The 13,291-nt window shown below is 34.4% G+C and overlaps 2 protein-coding genes across 3 annotated transcripts; one reads left to right on the top strand and one right to left on the bottom strand.

Moving 5' to 3' along the window:
* Positions 1-1,031: 1,031 nt before the first annotated feature.
* LOC115979694 (formin-like protein 11) lies at positions 1,032-5,362 on the bottom strand. 2 transcript variants are annotated; one of them, XM_031101759.1, is made up of 5 exons: positions 4,711-5,362; positions 4,129-4,316; positions 3,278-3,513; positions 2,493-3,187; positions 1,032-1,656 (listed from the first exon to the last, which is right to left on the bottom strand). In XM_031101759.1, the coding sequence occupies exons 1-4, from the start codon at positions 5,325-5,327 to the stop codon at positions 2,528-2,530; spliced, it is 1,701 nt and encodes a 566-aa protein (XP_030957619.1). In that variant the 5' UTR covers positions 5,328-5,362; the 3' UTR covers positions 1,032-1,656; positions 2,493-2,527. The 2 variants fall into 2 exon arrangements, with proteins under 2 accessions (XP_030957619.1, XP_030957617.1); XM_031101757.1 differs by lacking the exon at positions 1,032-1,656 and having other exon boundaries at positions 2,397-3,187.
* Positions 5,363-6,911: 1,549 nt separating this feature from the next.
* On the top strand, positions 6,912-12,952 carry LOC115979176 (ATP-dependent DNA helicase Q-like SIM). Its single transcript, XM_031101147.1, has 8 exons — positions 6,912-7,145; positions 8,669-9,252; positions 9,366-9,585; positions 9,919-10,029; positions 10,443-10,632; positions 10,909-11,209; positions 11,348-11,574; positions 12,848-12,952. Exons 2-8 carry the CDS (start codon positions 8,685-8,687, stop codon positions 12,935-12,937), a joined length of 1,707 nt encoding a protein of 568 aa, XP_030957007.1. The 5' UTR covers positions 6,912-7,145; positions 8,669-8,684; the 3' UTR covers positions 12,938-12,952.
* The last annotated feature ends 339 nt before the right edge of the window (positions 12,953-13,291 follow it).

Here is a 13,291-nt window from a genome sequence, read left to right as displayed (position 1 = left end):
AGTAACAGCAGCTTTCCCTTGATATTTTAGATCTTTCTTCCAAGTTTCAGTCCTATACCGTCTTTACCCTTATTTCTTCTTTGGGGGGACTTTGGGTCTGCTGAGGATTAAGCTGTCCTCGGCGGTATCCAAAGGCTATTTTGTCGAGCTTGGGCCATAGCCCTCCTCGGCTTGGGCCTCCGGATTCTCCCTAGGTAGATGGACCTGGCCCATAGATCATTTGGGCCCCACAACTACTATGACCAATTGGAAAATTTTTTTTAAGAAAATTATTAGACTAACTCAAATATTTGGGGGGTCCCTTTTTTGGGGGCTAATTTTTAAAATATTAAATATATCTATATAGTATAAAAATATTTTCAAAAATTTTGGAGGGGCCATGGCCCCCCACCCTAACATGTAGCTCTGCCCTTGTGTGTTTTTTTTTGTTGTCTTTTTGTATGAAAAAGATGAGTTGAAGGAATGAATTGTAAGATTGAGCTTGTTGTGCCATGATATTGCGTGAGGTTAGATATATAATTCAAAAATGGAATTTTGTTTTCCAAAAATAGTTTTAAAATAAATTCTCTCCAAAAAAACAGTTTAAAAAATAGCGAGTTTCAGAATGTATGTTTTACTTTGAAGCATCTATGTTTTACTTTAAAAAATAGTTTTAAAATAAATTCCCTCCAAAAATTCTAACTACCATATATTCAAGTTACCATATAAATAGTGAGTTTCAAAATGTATGTTCGCTTAGGAAGTAATTTGGAAATAAAATTGGTTCTCCATGGTTCTTCCCATCTAAGCTCACAACACTTATTCCTCAAATGTTTTTATGCTATTGCGTCAATGTCACCAAAACCTTGCAGTAGTTTTGTGACGAGCACATGGACTGTACCAATTTTTTATTGGAATAAGGCAATCCCACGCTTATGTCATATTATAAATCTCATGCTGCTACCATAAAGAAACTGGTATAGTCTCTGTCTCGTCATGAAATTGTAGCAAGGATTTGTTGACTGACACAATGACTAAAAAACGAGTGAGGAAAAGACGTTCCATGAAGAAGTAGCCTTTTCTTTGATGGCAAGGAGCCAAACAAAAACAAGGGTGTCAACCAGCAAACCACAGTGTCCATCAAGGTATAACATATAAATCCATGCAAGAATGAAGAAACCTTACTCTATTATCTGGCATTCCACCTGCTCCAAGGTAATCTAAACAGAAAATGGACTCTGATATTTGTGTATTGTCACTAGTTTTAAGGAAATAGAAGTTTACTGCATTGCAATGATTTTTATATCCTATATAACCATAGCCTATAGCTTGTGGTTTCGGACCAATGTTCTGATTCTTATTGCAGGGGAGTCCACCAAATTGAGGTTACCTTTGAGGTTGGCCAATGGTATCTTACATGTGTAAGCAGAAAAAAAGGGCAGCTAAGAAGTCAGAAGAGGATAAGAAATTGAGAGGATGCTGAAGGAGGCCGAGCAGTTTGCAGAAGAGGATAAGAAGGCGAAGGAGAGAATTGATGCCAGGAACAAGAGTTGGAGACGTACATCTACAACATGAGGAGCACCATTGGAGACAAGGACAAGTTGGCAGATAAGATTGATTTGGATGATAAGGAGAAGATTGAAAGAAGCTCCCGAATGGTTGGACAATAACTAGAACCTGGAAAAAGAGATCAAGATTAGTACTTAAGCGTATAAGGAGAAATAGTGTAGTACTCATATATTGAAGTATTTTTAAAAGCTTTCATAGCGAATTCAAAAACAATTTAGTGTATCATATGAGGATGCTTATGAGTCCATTCCAAATAGAAGTAAATATGTTGTAAGTTGTAACAGAATGTCAAGCTTTCTAAAAAAACTTCAGAATGTTCACATTGAGGAGAAGGTTGGAAATTGGCTTTTGAAACATTTAACTGTGTGTAATTCTGGCCTAGAGAAAGAAATTTCTGCAATAGGTAAGGTGCTAATTTTGATATGAGTGTTTGTTGTGAAAATATGGTGGATCAGTACACAAAGTGGCAAAAATTATCTACTAAAAAGTAAAAATAAGAATTGTGCTGTGCCGTATACATAGATTGTTTGGTTGAATCTTCTTGGACATTCTTTTTATTCAGACATGTCCTTGACAAGTCACTGACCCTGTATGGAAACAAAATAAATTTGTCTTGGGTAAGATTAAATACTAGAATAGTAGGATTTGTCTAATTGACATTACTGATTAGGATAATGACTGTTACAGTCTGGTTTTTCTTTCCAAGCAGTAACATGTGTTAATTTCTAATTTAGATCTGCATTTAGCTGATTGAATATGCTGTTATTTGTTATTTCAGTCTACTCTACTCAACTCAACCCAACAACCCCGGATCAATTGTTTAGAGTATGCAAGCAATTCAATCTGCATGGTTTAAAGCTCCACATGAATAAATAAATAAATAAACTTACAAACTGATTGGTGATGAGCTGTATCTTTTAAACACACCAAGCAATTTAACCTACCAGAATGGTGCCAGAGAATTTGGACAGTGTAAAGCTTAAGAGCTTCTAAGCTCTTTGCAAACATGATCTAAAATGCCCAGAAATTCTCTCACAATGACAAATATCCGAAGTGGGTTGTCTTCGTGTTTGCTCACATCTCCATGAAAGTACTCAGTAATTTCTTTGACATGTGTTAGGACCCTATCTTCTTCTCCCTGCAAGTCTTTCAGAATTTTCTCTGCATAATTTATGAAGGATCTCATTGAGTTGACAAAGTTTCCATTTTGTTCATCCATACACAAGTCCTTTTGTACTAGATGTTGCAGTTTGGCCAATCCATCTGATAGGGTTGAGACAGAGCTTGCAAGAACATTCAAGTCAATCGTAGCTGTCTCTTTCACATTGGAGAGTTCTGTACTCAGACCAGAAACACGATCAAGACCCATTCTTCTGTAATCTTCTTTACTCTGTTCAACCCCCATAATACTATCTGAAACTCTAATTCCCTCAGACAGGAGTATTTCTTGAACAACAAAGTGGAGTAAGGTAGTTTTCCCATCAGTGCCTTTCACATGAGCGAGTTTAAGGAGGGTATCAAGCTTAAATGCTCTAGCACCTCCTCTGCTAGTTCCAACATTCATACGATTGCCTGTTTTGAGCACGGCTTCAAGTAGCTTTAAGAAAAGCCTGCTTGATCTGAGTTCCTTGCAGGCCTCCTAGTAACAACATAAATCAGAGTCAGAGTGATCATTGTATTAGAAATGTTGGTTTTGATCAAAACTGATATGTTTATGATTGATGGTTACCTCTAGCATTGAAAAAGATTTCCTGAACTGAACCACTTCATCTTCAAAAGTTTCTCTGTAAAGCATGGCTTCAACTCGAAGAAAGGCAAATGGTATTTCAAGAATTTCTTTGAAAAACTTCTCTACAGACTCCAGTTCATTAATGTTTCCTTCATAGCTAGAGAGCTTAGCCTCTTCTTCCTTGGTAGGTGCCATCTTCACCAATGCCTCCAGTTGTTGCAAACCCAAACCTTTCCCTGCTTCCCACCATTTGATAAAAATTATAATCAGGTGATGGCATGAGTATGTCTGCACTTGTACTTGATATAAAACCATGAATTGTTTGTTGGAGATATACTCTCTCTCCTCAAAAGTTATGGAACGATCATTTCCATTTGGGAAGGATCCATTTCATGGTTTAGATCAAACATCACAAATTCAAAGGTCTATAGAAAACCATGTCTACACGGATATACAAGAAATAAAATCCTGATCTTGAAATGGCCTCTCCATATGCTGGAAAACCTTAACTATCGGAGAGGATCCTGTTCTAAAAGTGATGAGAACCTTTTTAGTAATTTGTAATCTATAATCCATTTGCTGGAAGTACAGGACTACAGGACAGGAGCCATCATTCTTCATTATTGCCTTGACCAAAAATCTTTAAAAACTGACACTGAAACTTGAAAGTCCAATTCTGACATAAGTGAATTGCTTAGAATTCACATCTCAAAATAATTTATGGGGCATATATAATAACTGTGTTTTAGTTCACATTTATTGTTATTCCATGCTCCTCACAACTTCATTCTCACAATGTCGAAAAATAGGCACTCAATCACAATTGCTTATGGTTTAAAGCTAAGTTATACCTTGTATTAGTGCTTTACATACTTCCTCAGCAGTCACATTCAAGGCTTTTGACACTATACTTATGTTTTGTAGTCTCTTTGGCTCAAAGACATGCTTGCTTGGAGGAGTCTTCTTCTTTGCTTCATCACTCTTCATTGAATTTTTTAAATTGTCTCCAAAAAGTGATTCAATCATTTCTTCGTCTAACCTGTTTTGTGATTCATAATATGTTCAATTATACAGAAAGAGTTTTTAAATTGTCTCCAAAAAGTGATTCAATCATTTCCTAGTCCAACCTGTTTCGTGATTCATAATATGTTCAATTACACAGAAAGAGAAGAAATATATTGTAGCCAAAGAAACGTACGAAAAATTCTAAAGCTATCACCAATCTTACTACAAAGGCTTATAAAATGATGTGACAATTATTGTGATTTGTACTACTTCAACAACATAAAATAAACAGTTTATTTATTTATTTATTTATTTTTATTTTTATTTTTATTTTTATGGTGACTGGTAACACATGCGTTTGTAGGACTAATGTAGTAAAATTTTTAGTATCCTAACATTGTTAAGAACGTAATGCTAAAGCAACTTACCTAAATGAATGTGGCAGCATATCCCACACCATAGGTTGATCAGGGGCAGCTTTTACCTTGTCCCAGTGGAATGGCTTCAATTTTGGTAATGGAGCTGCATGTTTCCCCAATGAAGTAGATTGAGGCAGTCGAGATGGTGGAGGAGGTGGGCCTTTGGCAGAGTTGCTGTTTCCTTTTGACAGAGGAGGTGGACATGGTGGTGGTGGAATAGAAGATGGAGCTTTTGATGATTTTGGGGGGGTTTGAGATGAAGGAAAATATGTCACATATGGGGGTGGAGGTGGAATGGGTGGGCCTTTGGTAGAGTTGTTTTTTCCTTTTAAACGAGGAGGTGGACATGGTGGTGGTGGTGGTGGTGGTGGTGGTGGAATACAAGATGGAGTGTTTGATGATATTGGAAAGGTTTGAGATGAAGAAGGAAAAGATGTCACAGATGGGGGTGGAGGTGGAGGAGGAGGGGGCTTGAAACTTTTCTGACAGTCTGAAGAAGATTCAAATGTTTGTTTCTCCTGTTTGTTATTGCATGGAGTTTGGGGACATTGGGTTAGTGAAGAATCTTGGGTTGAGCTAATATCTGGGGTAGCTAGATTCATTGGTAAACCTGTAGAGTTGGCCATAGAAGGTTTAACATGTGACTATTATAGAGGGAAAATGTCTTATGTCTCACTATGACCACCAGCTGAAGCATTAGAAGGCCTGACATTTGATGAATTTGAAGTTGTAGGTCTGGGTGGTTGTTGAGGCTGAACTGCTTTTTAAGCAATTAGTTGTATTTGGTTAGTGGTCTGTTTTTGTTGCTTGCTTAACCAGCTTGTTGTAGTCAAAGGTTTCATTAATGAAATCTTTTCATTCATCCAAAAAACAATAAAGTCAATTACATTGTAATTGCTACTGTCATGAGCCCATATGCTGATGATGAGATGTGAAAAGGTTTATATCACCATAAATCAAATTTAAGGCTAGAGCTGAATGCTGCATTTTTGTTGATACCATATATATAGATTCCAACCTATCCTATGAACTCCATGCCCCCATATCCCTCCCATTACATATTAGTATATTACCTAAAAATATTGATAGCTTAGTTTTGAAAATCTAATATATTGTATAAACTATATTTTGTTAGAAAATAATTACATCATTTTAAAAAAGATTTGAGACTAACGCATAAATCTCATTTGCTATTTTCATTTTTCACTTCATAAAAGAAAGAGAGATACTACGTCCACAATATTTTTACAACAAATCATAGTTGGTTAATTATTATTGGTTCTAATTTAAACCTACTACTGAAATTACTTTTATACCCTACTAATAACAATCCCTAACAACTTGCCACATATGATTTGTTATGAAAATATTGTGGATATAACATTTCCCTAAAAAAAAAAACTTTAAATTTTTCCATGCATTTGCAACTACTTCCATCAATGCTTGAGCACTTATCATTAACCTATAAATACAAACACAAAAGGAAGAAGAATAATTTGTGACAAAAAGTTTTTATTAGGTTGGATTACTAAACTTTTGTTTAGACGTTACATGCCATGATATTGACATGATTAACCTGATAGCAACAACCAGAAAAAAAAAAAAAAAACCGAAAAAGACAAAATTTAGTTACAAAATTGGCTGTAGCCTAAAATTACAACCTTACTCAATATTTTTTTATTAGAGGTGAATTTTGACAAATCCACTATTAGAGTACATATTTTTATTATATTTTTCATTCTTGCAAAATTTTTAGAAAATTAAAAATCAATAGCTATGTCATCAATAAATTATTTAAATTGTAAGTTTTGTAGTTTAAAATTATGCATAAAACATAAACTTAAAGATCATATAGTAAATAATATCCAATTAATACAAAATTTAATTTGTGTATTAAAAGTGTAAAGAATATGCAATTCAATAATTAGATTTTTAAAATATATAATAATATTTATTTTATTAAGTAAAGTTACATCTTTAGTTTACCACAAATTTTATAACTGTAAAAAATGAAAAAGAGAAAACTGAAAAGTAATTTGCAATGCTATAGTGGACCTTTTTATTTATGGGCCATAAACTTTAGCAGGCCTTATCCTTGGCCCTTAAAAAAAATGGACCCGAAATTCTGAGCTCCTACCTGGCTTCCAAGACCTACCCTTCGACGTCGTTTTGGTTTTTAATCGAAAACGATTGAAAATTGTACAAAAACCCTTCTCTTTTGCCAAGCAGTAAAAATATAAAAATCCCCAAATTCTGGCGGGAATTTGATTTGGCGGAAATTGTTCATAATTTGACATTTTTACTCAAGCTCGTAGTCGTAGCTTCCCATTATCTTTCAATTTTGTAAACCCTAAGAGAGAGAGAGAGAGAGAGAGAGAGAGAGAAAGCTCAAATTCTCTAATTAACAGCTCTGTATTTTTAGGGTTTCATTTCTTCATCGATAGGTCAGAAATCTCTCTCTCTCTCTCTCTCTCTCTCTCTCAAAATTGTGCGTGTTTTTGAATTTTTATGATTTACATTTTAATTTAGATTTTATTTATTTAGATTTTATTTTTGGGGGTGTTATGGCATTGTTTGGTTTTGTTTTATATTGATCTCTATTTTCATATATTTGAAAAGTAAAATGCTTGAGTAATTAGAATGGGAATGGACGAATTTTTTATTTTTTATTTTATCTCTTATTTGTTTGTGTTATGGCATTGTTTGGTTGCTGAGAAAATGAAGGAAAAAATAAATAGAAACTAGAATGAAAAAAAAAAAATGTAGATGGCATTGTTTTGGGAAATTATGAATTTTAGTTGAGGAATGGAAGTTAGTTGTTGGTGTTGTAGTTTTTTTCTGGGTGATACAGTGTTGATTGGTTGTTGAGAAAATGAAGGAAGAGAGAATGAAAAATGTTCGTGATGTTTGACTTTGGGAAATTGGGTACTCAAGTTGATTTTTTTTTTTCTCATGTTGTAGGACTGTTTTTTTGCTTGATTGTATATTTGTGATATTTGTGTTCAAAAAGGGTTACCTGACTCTCTGTTTGTTTGCCAAGAAAATTGACTAAAAGAGCAGGATATAAATGATGGTAATCTTATATGTTTGCTTGTTTTATGGCATGGAAGTAGTTTTGCCATTTTTTGGTTAGTTTTTTCTTTTATGTTGTCCTGAATAAATTTCTATATTTATCTCTCAGCAATTTGAAGAATGGAATTTAGAATGGCTGACTTATTGGAATGAGAATGGATGATTTTTTCTTGTTATAATTATTTGGTAGTTGAGAAAATGAAGGAAAGAAAAAGGTTGAGTGTTTATAACCTTAGACTTTTCACCATCAGAGGAGTTTAAGAAATTGTGTACTCGGTTGTTTTCATGTAGCAGTTTCTATTTTGTTTGATCAATTTTTTATGATTTGCTGAGTTGACTGTTTAAAAGGGTTTTGCTGACTTTCTGTTTGGTTGCTAAGTAAATTGCGGTAAAGAACAAAATATAAATCTTGCAATGTCACATCTAAGGTTGTTTTTCTGTTTTAATGCCTTAAAAATAAAATGAACACAAAAAGACTTGGTTTAGCAAAGAGACAATTATGCTGTATTACAATGCTTTGGTTTTATGCCTTAAATCTTTAGCCTTTGGGTTTTCTTTAATTTAAGTTCTTCCACCTCCCCTCTCAATGGGAGTTATTTCTTGGGTTTTCAACTCTGATTGCGGCCCTACCTCTTATAGAGTTAGGTTTGTACTTTACAGGCATATATGAGTAGGTCTAAATATCCTATATTGTCACTGACTTGAAATTGGTGTTGGGTTATACTTGCTATGAAGCTAATAGGAAATTAAATGTTGTCATTGTGTAGTGTATGTATACAAAGTACAAGTTTGGGTAGCTATTTGATTTTCTTGATAAGTAGTACTTGAGCTATCTTTAATATTCCCTCAATCAATCCTCTTATTGATGTTAATTTCCCTTTTTTCTTTTCCCTAGAGAACATTTTCATACCATGGATGGAAATGGCCTATCCTCTGATGAAGTCATTGCAAAACTGATTGAGATGGGATTTCAGAATTCTTCTGTCTTGGAAGCTGTAAAAGCAGTGGGTCCATCATTTGATGATGCTCTGGAGTATCTCTCAAATTATTCTCATAGAAATAGTCGGGGTGCATCTAGTAGTTCTAGATGTTCCACAAGCAATGAAAAAAATCTAGGTAAAAGAACCTTGTCCTCCTTACCTTCTTCAGGTCAACTACGACAGTCGAGCATACTGGACCATTTCCAATCCACAGCTAGACCTAAAAAACGCAGGACTGGTTTTCTACCTGATGCATTGGTTCCTGTGGAAGAACATAAGGAAGATCTTTCTGGCATGCATTGTAACCTTGAAACTATGTCGGAATTATTTCCAGTTGACTGCCCTTGGGAGTTGGACATTGCATCAGATTGGGAGAAGAAAGTTGTCAGTCTCTTGCAAAAGCATTTCCGGTATTCATCCTTGAAGAATTTCCAGAAGGAAGCCTTGGCTGCTTGGTTAGCTCATCAAGATTGTCTTGTCCTTGCCGCCACAGGGTCTGGTATGTTTTTATTTATTTTATTTTATTTTATTAAAAATATATTGCTCTGTACACTGTACACATTATATAGTTTTGTTGGGCTCTAATTAGTTGGACATGATAACTTTCTACAGGGAAATCATTGTGTTTCCAGATTCCAGCGTTATTAACAGGGAAAGTTGTAGTGGTGATTTCACCCTTGATTAGTTTGATGCATGATCAATGCTTAAAGCTAGCAAAACATGGGGTCTCTGCTTGCTTTCTTGGTTCTGGGCAACCTGACAGTACTGTGGAACAGAAAGCAATGAGAGGCATGTATAGCATTGTATATGTTTGTCCAGAGACAGTTTTAAGGTAGATGACATACCATGTGACTTGTGTATTACAGAGGAACATGTTTTTAATTTCTTAGAAGTCAAACTCAAAGTCAACTAAGTGTTGGTACCAATTAAATTGGGGCTGGCTCTATGGATCCTCATCAACTAATTAGGCCAATATACTCGTCTGCCAGATCATATTCAAAATCATATTCTCTATTGCTTTCCTCTTTAAGATATCATTTTTTATACATATATATGTGTGGGTGTGTGCGTGCGTGCGTGTGTTTGTGTGTGTATATACATATGTATGTATGGAGGTGTTTATGTTTTTTGTTTCAAGTAGAATAAAGAAACCATATGTCTGTAGATTGATAAAACCACTTCAGAGGCTTGCAGAAGGTCGTGGAATTGCTTTGTTTGCCATTGATGAAGTCCATTGTGTTTCCAAGTGGGGTCATGATTTTCGGCCTGATTACAGGTTTGTGCTTCCCATTCTGGATGACTGTACATCTATATTTCACAGCAGTGGTTTGATTTTATGACTTCACTACTAGCGAATATATATTATCAATAACCAATGGCTTAGCCATGCATTTGGTTCAAATGAAATTCAGGAGAGACTAATCATAGTTAACTTAATCCAACCCCGAAAACCCTGCTTGCAATGTTTTCAATAAGATAATGAGAAGAAGTCCTGTATCTATTTAGTTTCAGACTGTTTCTCTTTTTAGTTTATAATACACTTTGAGCCTTTAATATCCAGCTTGAATCTGCTGTGCCTTTGAAGTTTTAATGTCCGCTCTTTGAGGTTCTTCAACCTAGTTCTTGTACTAGACGATTAGAGTTGTTGCAAACTTGCAATTGTTTGACTTACACATTTAAATGTTACAGGCGACTATCTGTGTTGCGGGAGAATTTCAGTGCTTGCAATTTAAAATTCTTAAAATATGATATACCACTGATGGCCTTGACTGCTACTGCCACAATTCGGGTTCGGGAAGATATTCTTAAATCGCTGTGCATGTCAAAGGAAACAAAAATTGTTATTACTTCATTTTTTAGGCCAAATCTTCGGTTTTCGGTGAGATTTTTATATTATTCTTTTATGTTCCATTTTCAGTATGTTATTGGAGATATATCTTTTCCAGATTGGTCCTTTCTATGCAATTTTTATCAGGATTTTACTATGCTAGAGGATGGTTTCAAGGGTTTCCTAATGGACTCTTTTTGAATAATTATTAGATCGAACTCATAATTTCTTCATAACTTCCATATCATCTTTTTTTTTTTTTTAATTATACTTTATCCTTATTTGTCACTGAAGAAATATCAACAATTCACTTTCTGCCATTTACAGGTAAAACATAGTAGAACATCTTCACCAGCTTCCTATGCAAAGGATTTCAGTGAATTGATAGACATGTATGTCAGAAAGAGAAAGACTGGTGAGAAGAAACAGACTATCATCTCAGAAGAATTAGATGATACATCTTATGGCTCTGATAGTTATGAAATTGAGGATTCCTATACTGGTGGAGATGTTGATGAAGTAGATTCAACGGAGGAAAATGGTTTGACTGCTTCAAAGGGAAAAGAGATGTCAGTTGAATATTTAGAAAATGATGTTGACGTATTTCAGAGTGTGGATGATTGGGATGGTACAAACCTTTGAATTTTGTCTTCCATTCTTATGCTTTATTCTTTGGTCATTTATTAATGTTCTATCAACAAATTTTCAAGATTATGGCTAATTGATGATTTTTTGTTCAATATCTCAATCACTTTTATTCTTGCAGTTGCCTTTGGTGAATTCTATGGACAATCTTCTTGGGAGGAAGGGGATATGAGAGGGTTATCTGAGACAATTGATCCACCAAGTAAACCAGAAGAAAGATTAAGACTTCTGCATGAGCCCTTAGAACAAGGTCCAACCATCATATATGTTCCTACTAGAAAAGAAACATTGAAAATCGCAAAATTTCTTTGTGGTTTTGGTGTGAAGGCAGCTGCTTATAACGCATCGGTATTTTTTGACAATTACTAGAAGTTTATTTATATGCATTGTATTTTAGAGTTTATTCCCAACTTACTAGCAAGTGTGGTCACTTAACCAACCTCTTAGCCCAACAGGAATTCTTTTGACATTATCTTGTGTTTCCCATATTTCTGAACCTGGGTTTTCTTAAAAAATTCAAAAATTATGATTTATCTAGGGTTGCCATTACAATGTGCTGCAGAAACTTGACTAATTGTTGAATCCAAAAGGGTGATGAAATGCCAATTGAAAGGGAAATCAAGTAGATATCTGCATTAGCAACTTTCCTGTTTTTAATGTACTTTCATAACCCTGCTTGTGATGCAGTTCATTTTAAAAGCTAGCTGTAACTACTTGTCACTGTCCAGCAAGAACAATCATTAGTTTCCTATGATCTTATGTTGTATGATAAGTAGATCCTTTTACTTGTAATAGCCTTTATCACTTGTAACAGAAAGTTAGTATTTGATAGGTTGCTAGTGATAAATGCAATAGCCTATCAGTTAGTTAGAGAACTTTGTTAGGCTTTGGTCAATCAAATGGCAGCTGCATGGTAGGTTCTTGTAACTAACTTCCTAACCAATCAAAAGCTTGCTTATGTAACTATAAATAAGCAAGGCTGCCCTCATTGTAATTAGTTGAAATTGAATCCTAGAAATCTCTACTTGTGAGGCATTATTCCAATAGTGTGACTCTTGAAGAGCTAGTTCGTTCTTTCTTTTCTCTTAGCAACTTAGCTTTCTAAAACAGCCCTCCTTTTCACCAATTTCCTCCACCGGCTTGCTAATGGTAGTATTTTGAAACCTTTTGACCTAGTTGTCCTACTAAGCTTCTCATTAATTTTTACATATCATTTGTGTAACATTCTCACCAGTAGCATGTAGATTACTTTCTCCTATAAAAATGTTGGCAAAAATGCAATTATGAAATTTTTACTAGATTTATTTTTTGTCAATTTAGTCCCTCACTTTTAGTCTGGTCCTTCTGTCCAAATCTGTAAGCAAATGGAGCCATTTTACATTTTTTTTTTTATATATTAATTTTAAAATAATACGCATCACATAACAAGATATAGTAAATGGCGCATCTCATGAATGCTTTTATTTAAATAATTAATAAAAGAAGAATCTTTAAATGTTATTGTTTGTTAACAGATTTGGATGGAAGGGCCAAATTGACTCATTGTGAGGGACTAAATTGAATTTTTGCCGAAAATTTTATACATTTGGTATTGAACTAATATGACCTTATTTCCTCACAGTTGCCAAAATCACATTTAAGGCGGGTTCACAAGGAATTTCATGAAAATACTTTAGAGGTAAGGATTTTAGCTTTTCATGGAAGATGCTGAAAATGCATAAGGCTTTTTTGTGTGTGAGCGCACGTGCATATGCATAGACACTCTGATACATAACTAGATTTGTATATACTGTGTTTGATTTTAGGCCATTGGGTTATTTTAATGCATGTACTAGATAGATGTATATATGTCATATGTTATTTATCAACAACTAGATAGATGTATATATGTTACTCTTAAAAAAAAAGATAGATGTATATATGTCATATGTAGTTTATGAGTGTATTTTCTGAGTTAAAATGCACTTTTTTCATCCATCTTTTACCTATTAAGAGTCAAGTTGCTGTCCAAATCAGAAACTAGATATTAGTGGATTGGAAATATAACTTTTAGGCCTTTACTTGA

Source organism: Quercus lobata, chromosome 3 (assembly GCF_001633185.2).
Source record: "Quercus lobata isolate SW786 chromosome 3, ValleyOak3.0 Primary Assembly, whole genome shotgun sequence".
Classification (NCBI taxonomy): domain Eukaryota; kingdom Viridiplantae; phylum Streptophyta; class Magnoliopsida; order Fagales; family Fagaceae; genus Quercus; species Quercus lobata.
Note: the sequence above shows the minus strand (reverse complement) of the source record. Positions and strands in the feature narration are given on the sequence as shown.

What these genes read in the sequence shown, in the direction of transcription:
- LOC115979176 (XM_031101147.1), top strand. Translation starts at nt 8,685, where the DNA reads ATGGATGGAAATGGCCTATCCTCTGATGAAGTCATTGCAAAACTGATT. An exon ending in TGTCCAGAGACAGTTTTAAG is followed by an intron (nt 9,586 to 9,918) that starts GTAGATGACATA and finishes ATATGTCTGTAG; the next exon opens with ATTGATAAAACCACTTCAGA. An exon ending in CAGCTGCTTATAACGCATCG is followed by an intron (nt 11,575 to 12,847) that starts GTATTTTTTGAC and finishes ATTTCCTCACAG; the next exon opens with TTGCCAAAATCACATTTAAG.
- LOC115979694 (XM_031101759.1), bottom strand. Translation starts at nt 5,327, where the DNA reads ATGGCCAACTCTACAGGTTTACCAATGAATCTAGCTACCCCAGATATT. An exon ending in ATGTAAAGCACTAATACAAG is followed by an intron (nt 3,514 to 4,128) that starts GTATAACTTAGC and finishes GGTGGGAAGCAG; the next exon opens with GGAAAGGTTTGGGTTTGCAA. An exon ending in AATCTTTTTCAATGCTAGAG is followed by an intron (nt 3,188 to 3,277) that starts GTAACCATCAAT and finishes TGTTGTTACTAG; the next exon opens with GAGGCCTGCAAGGAACTCAG.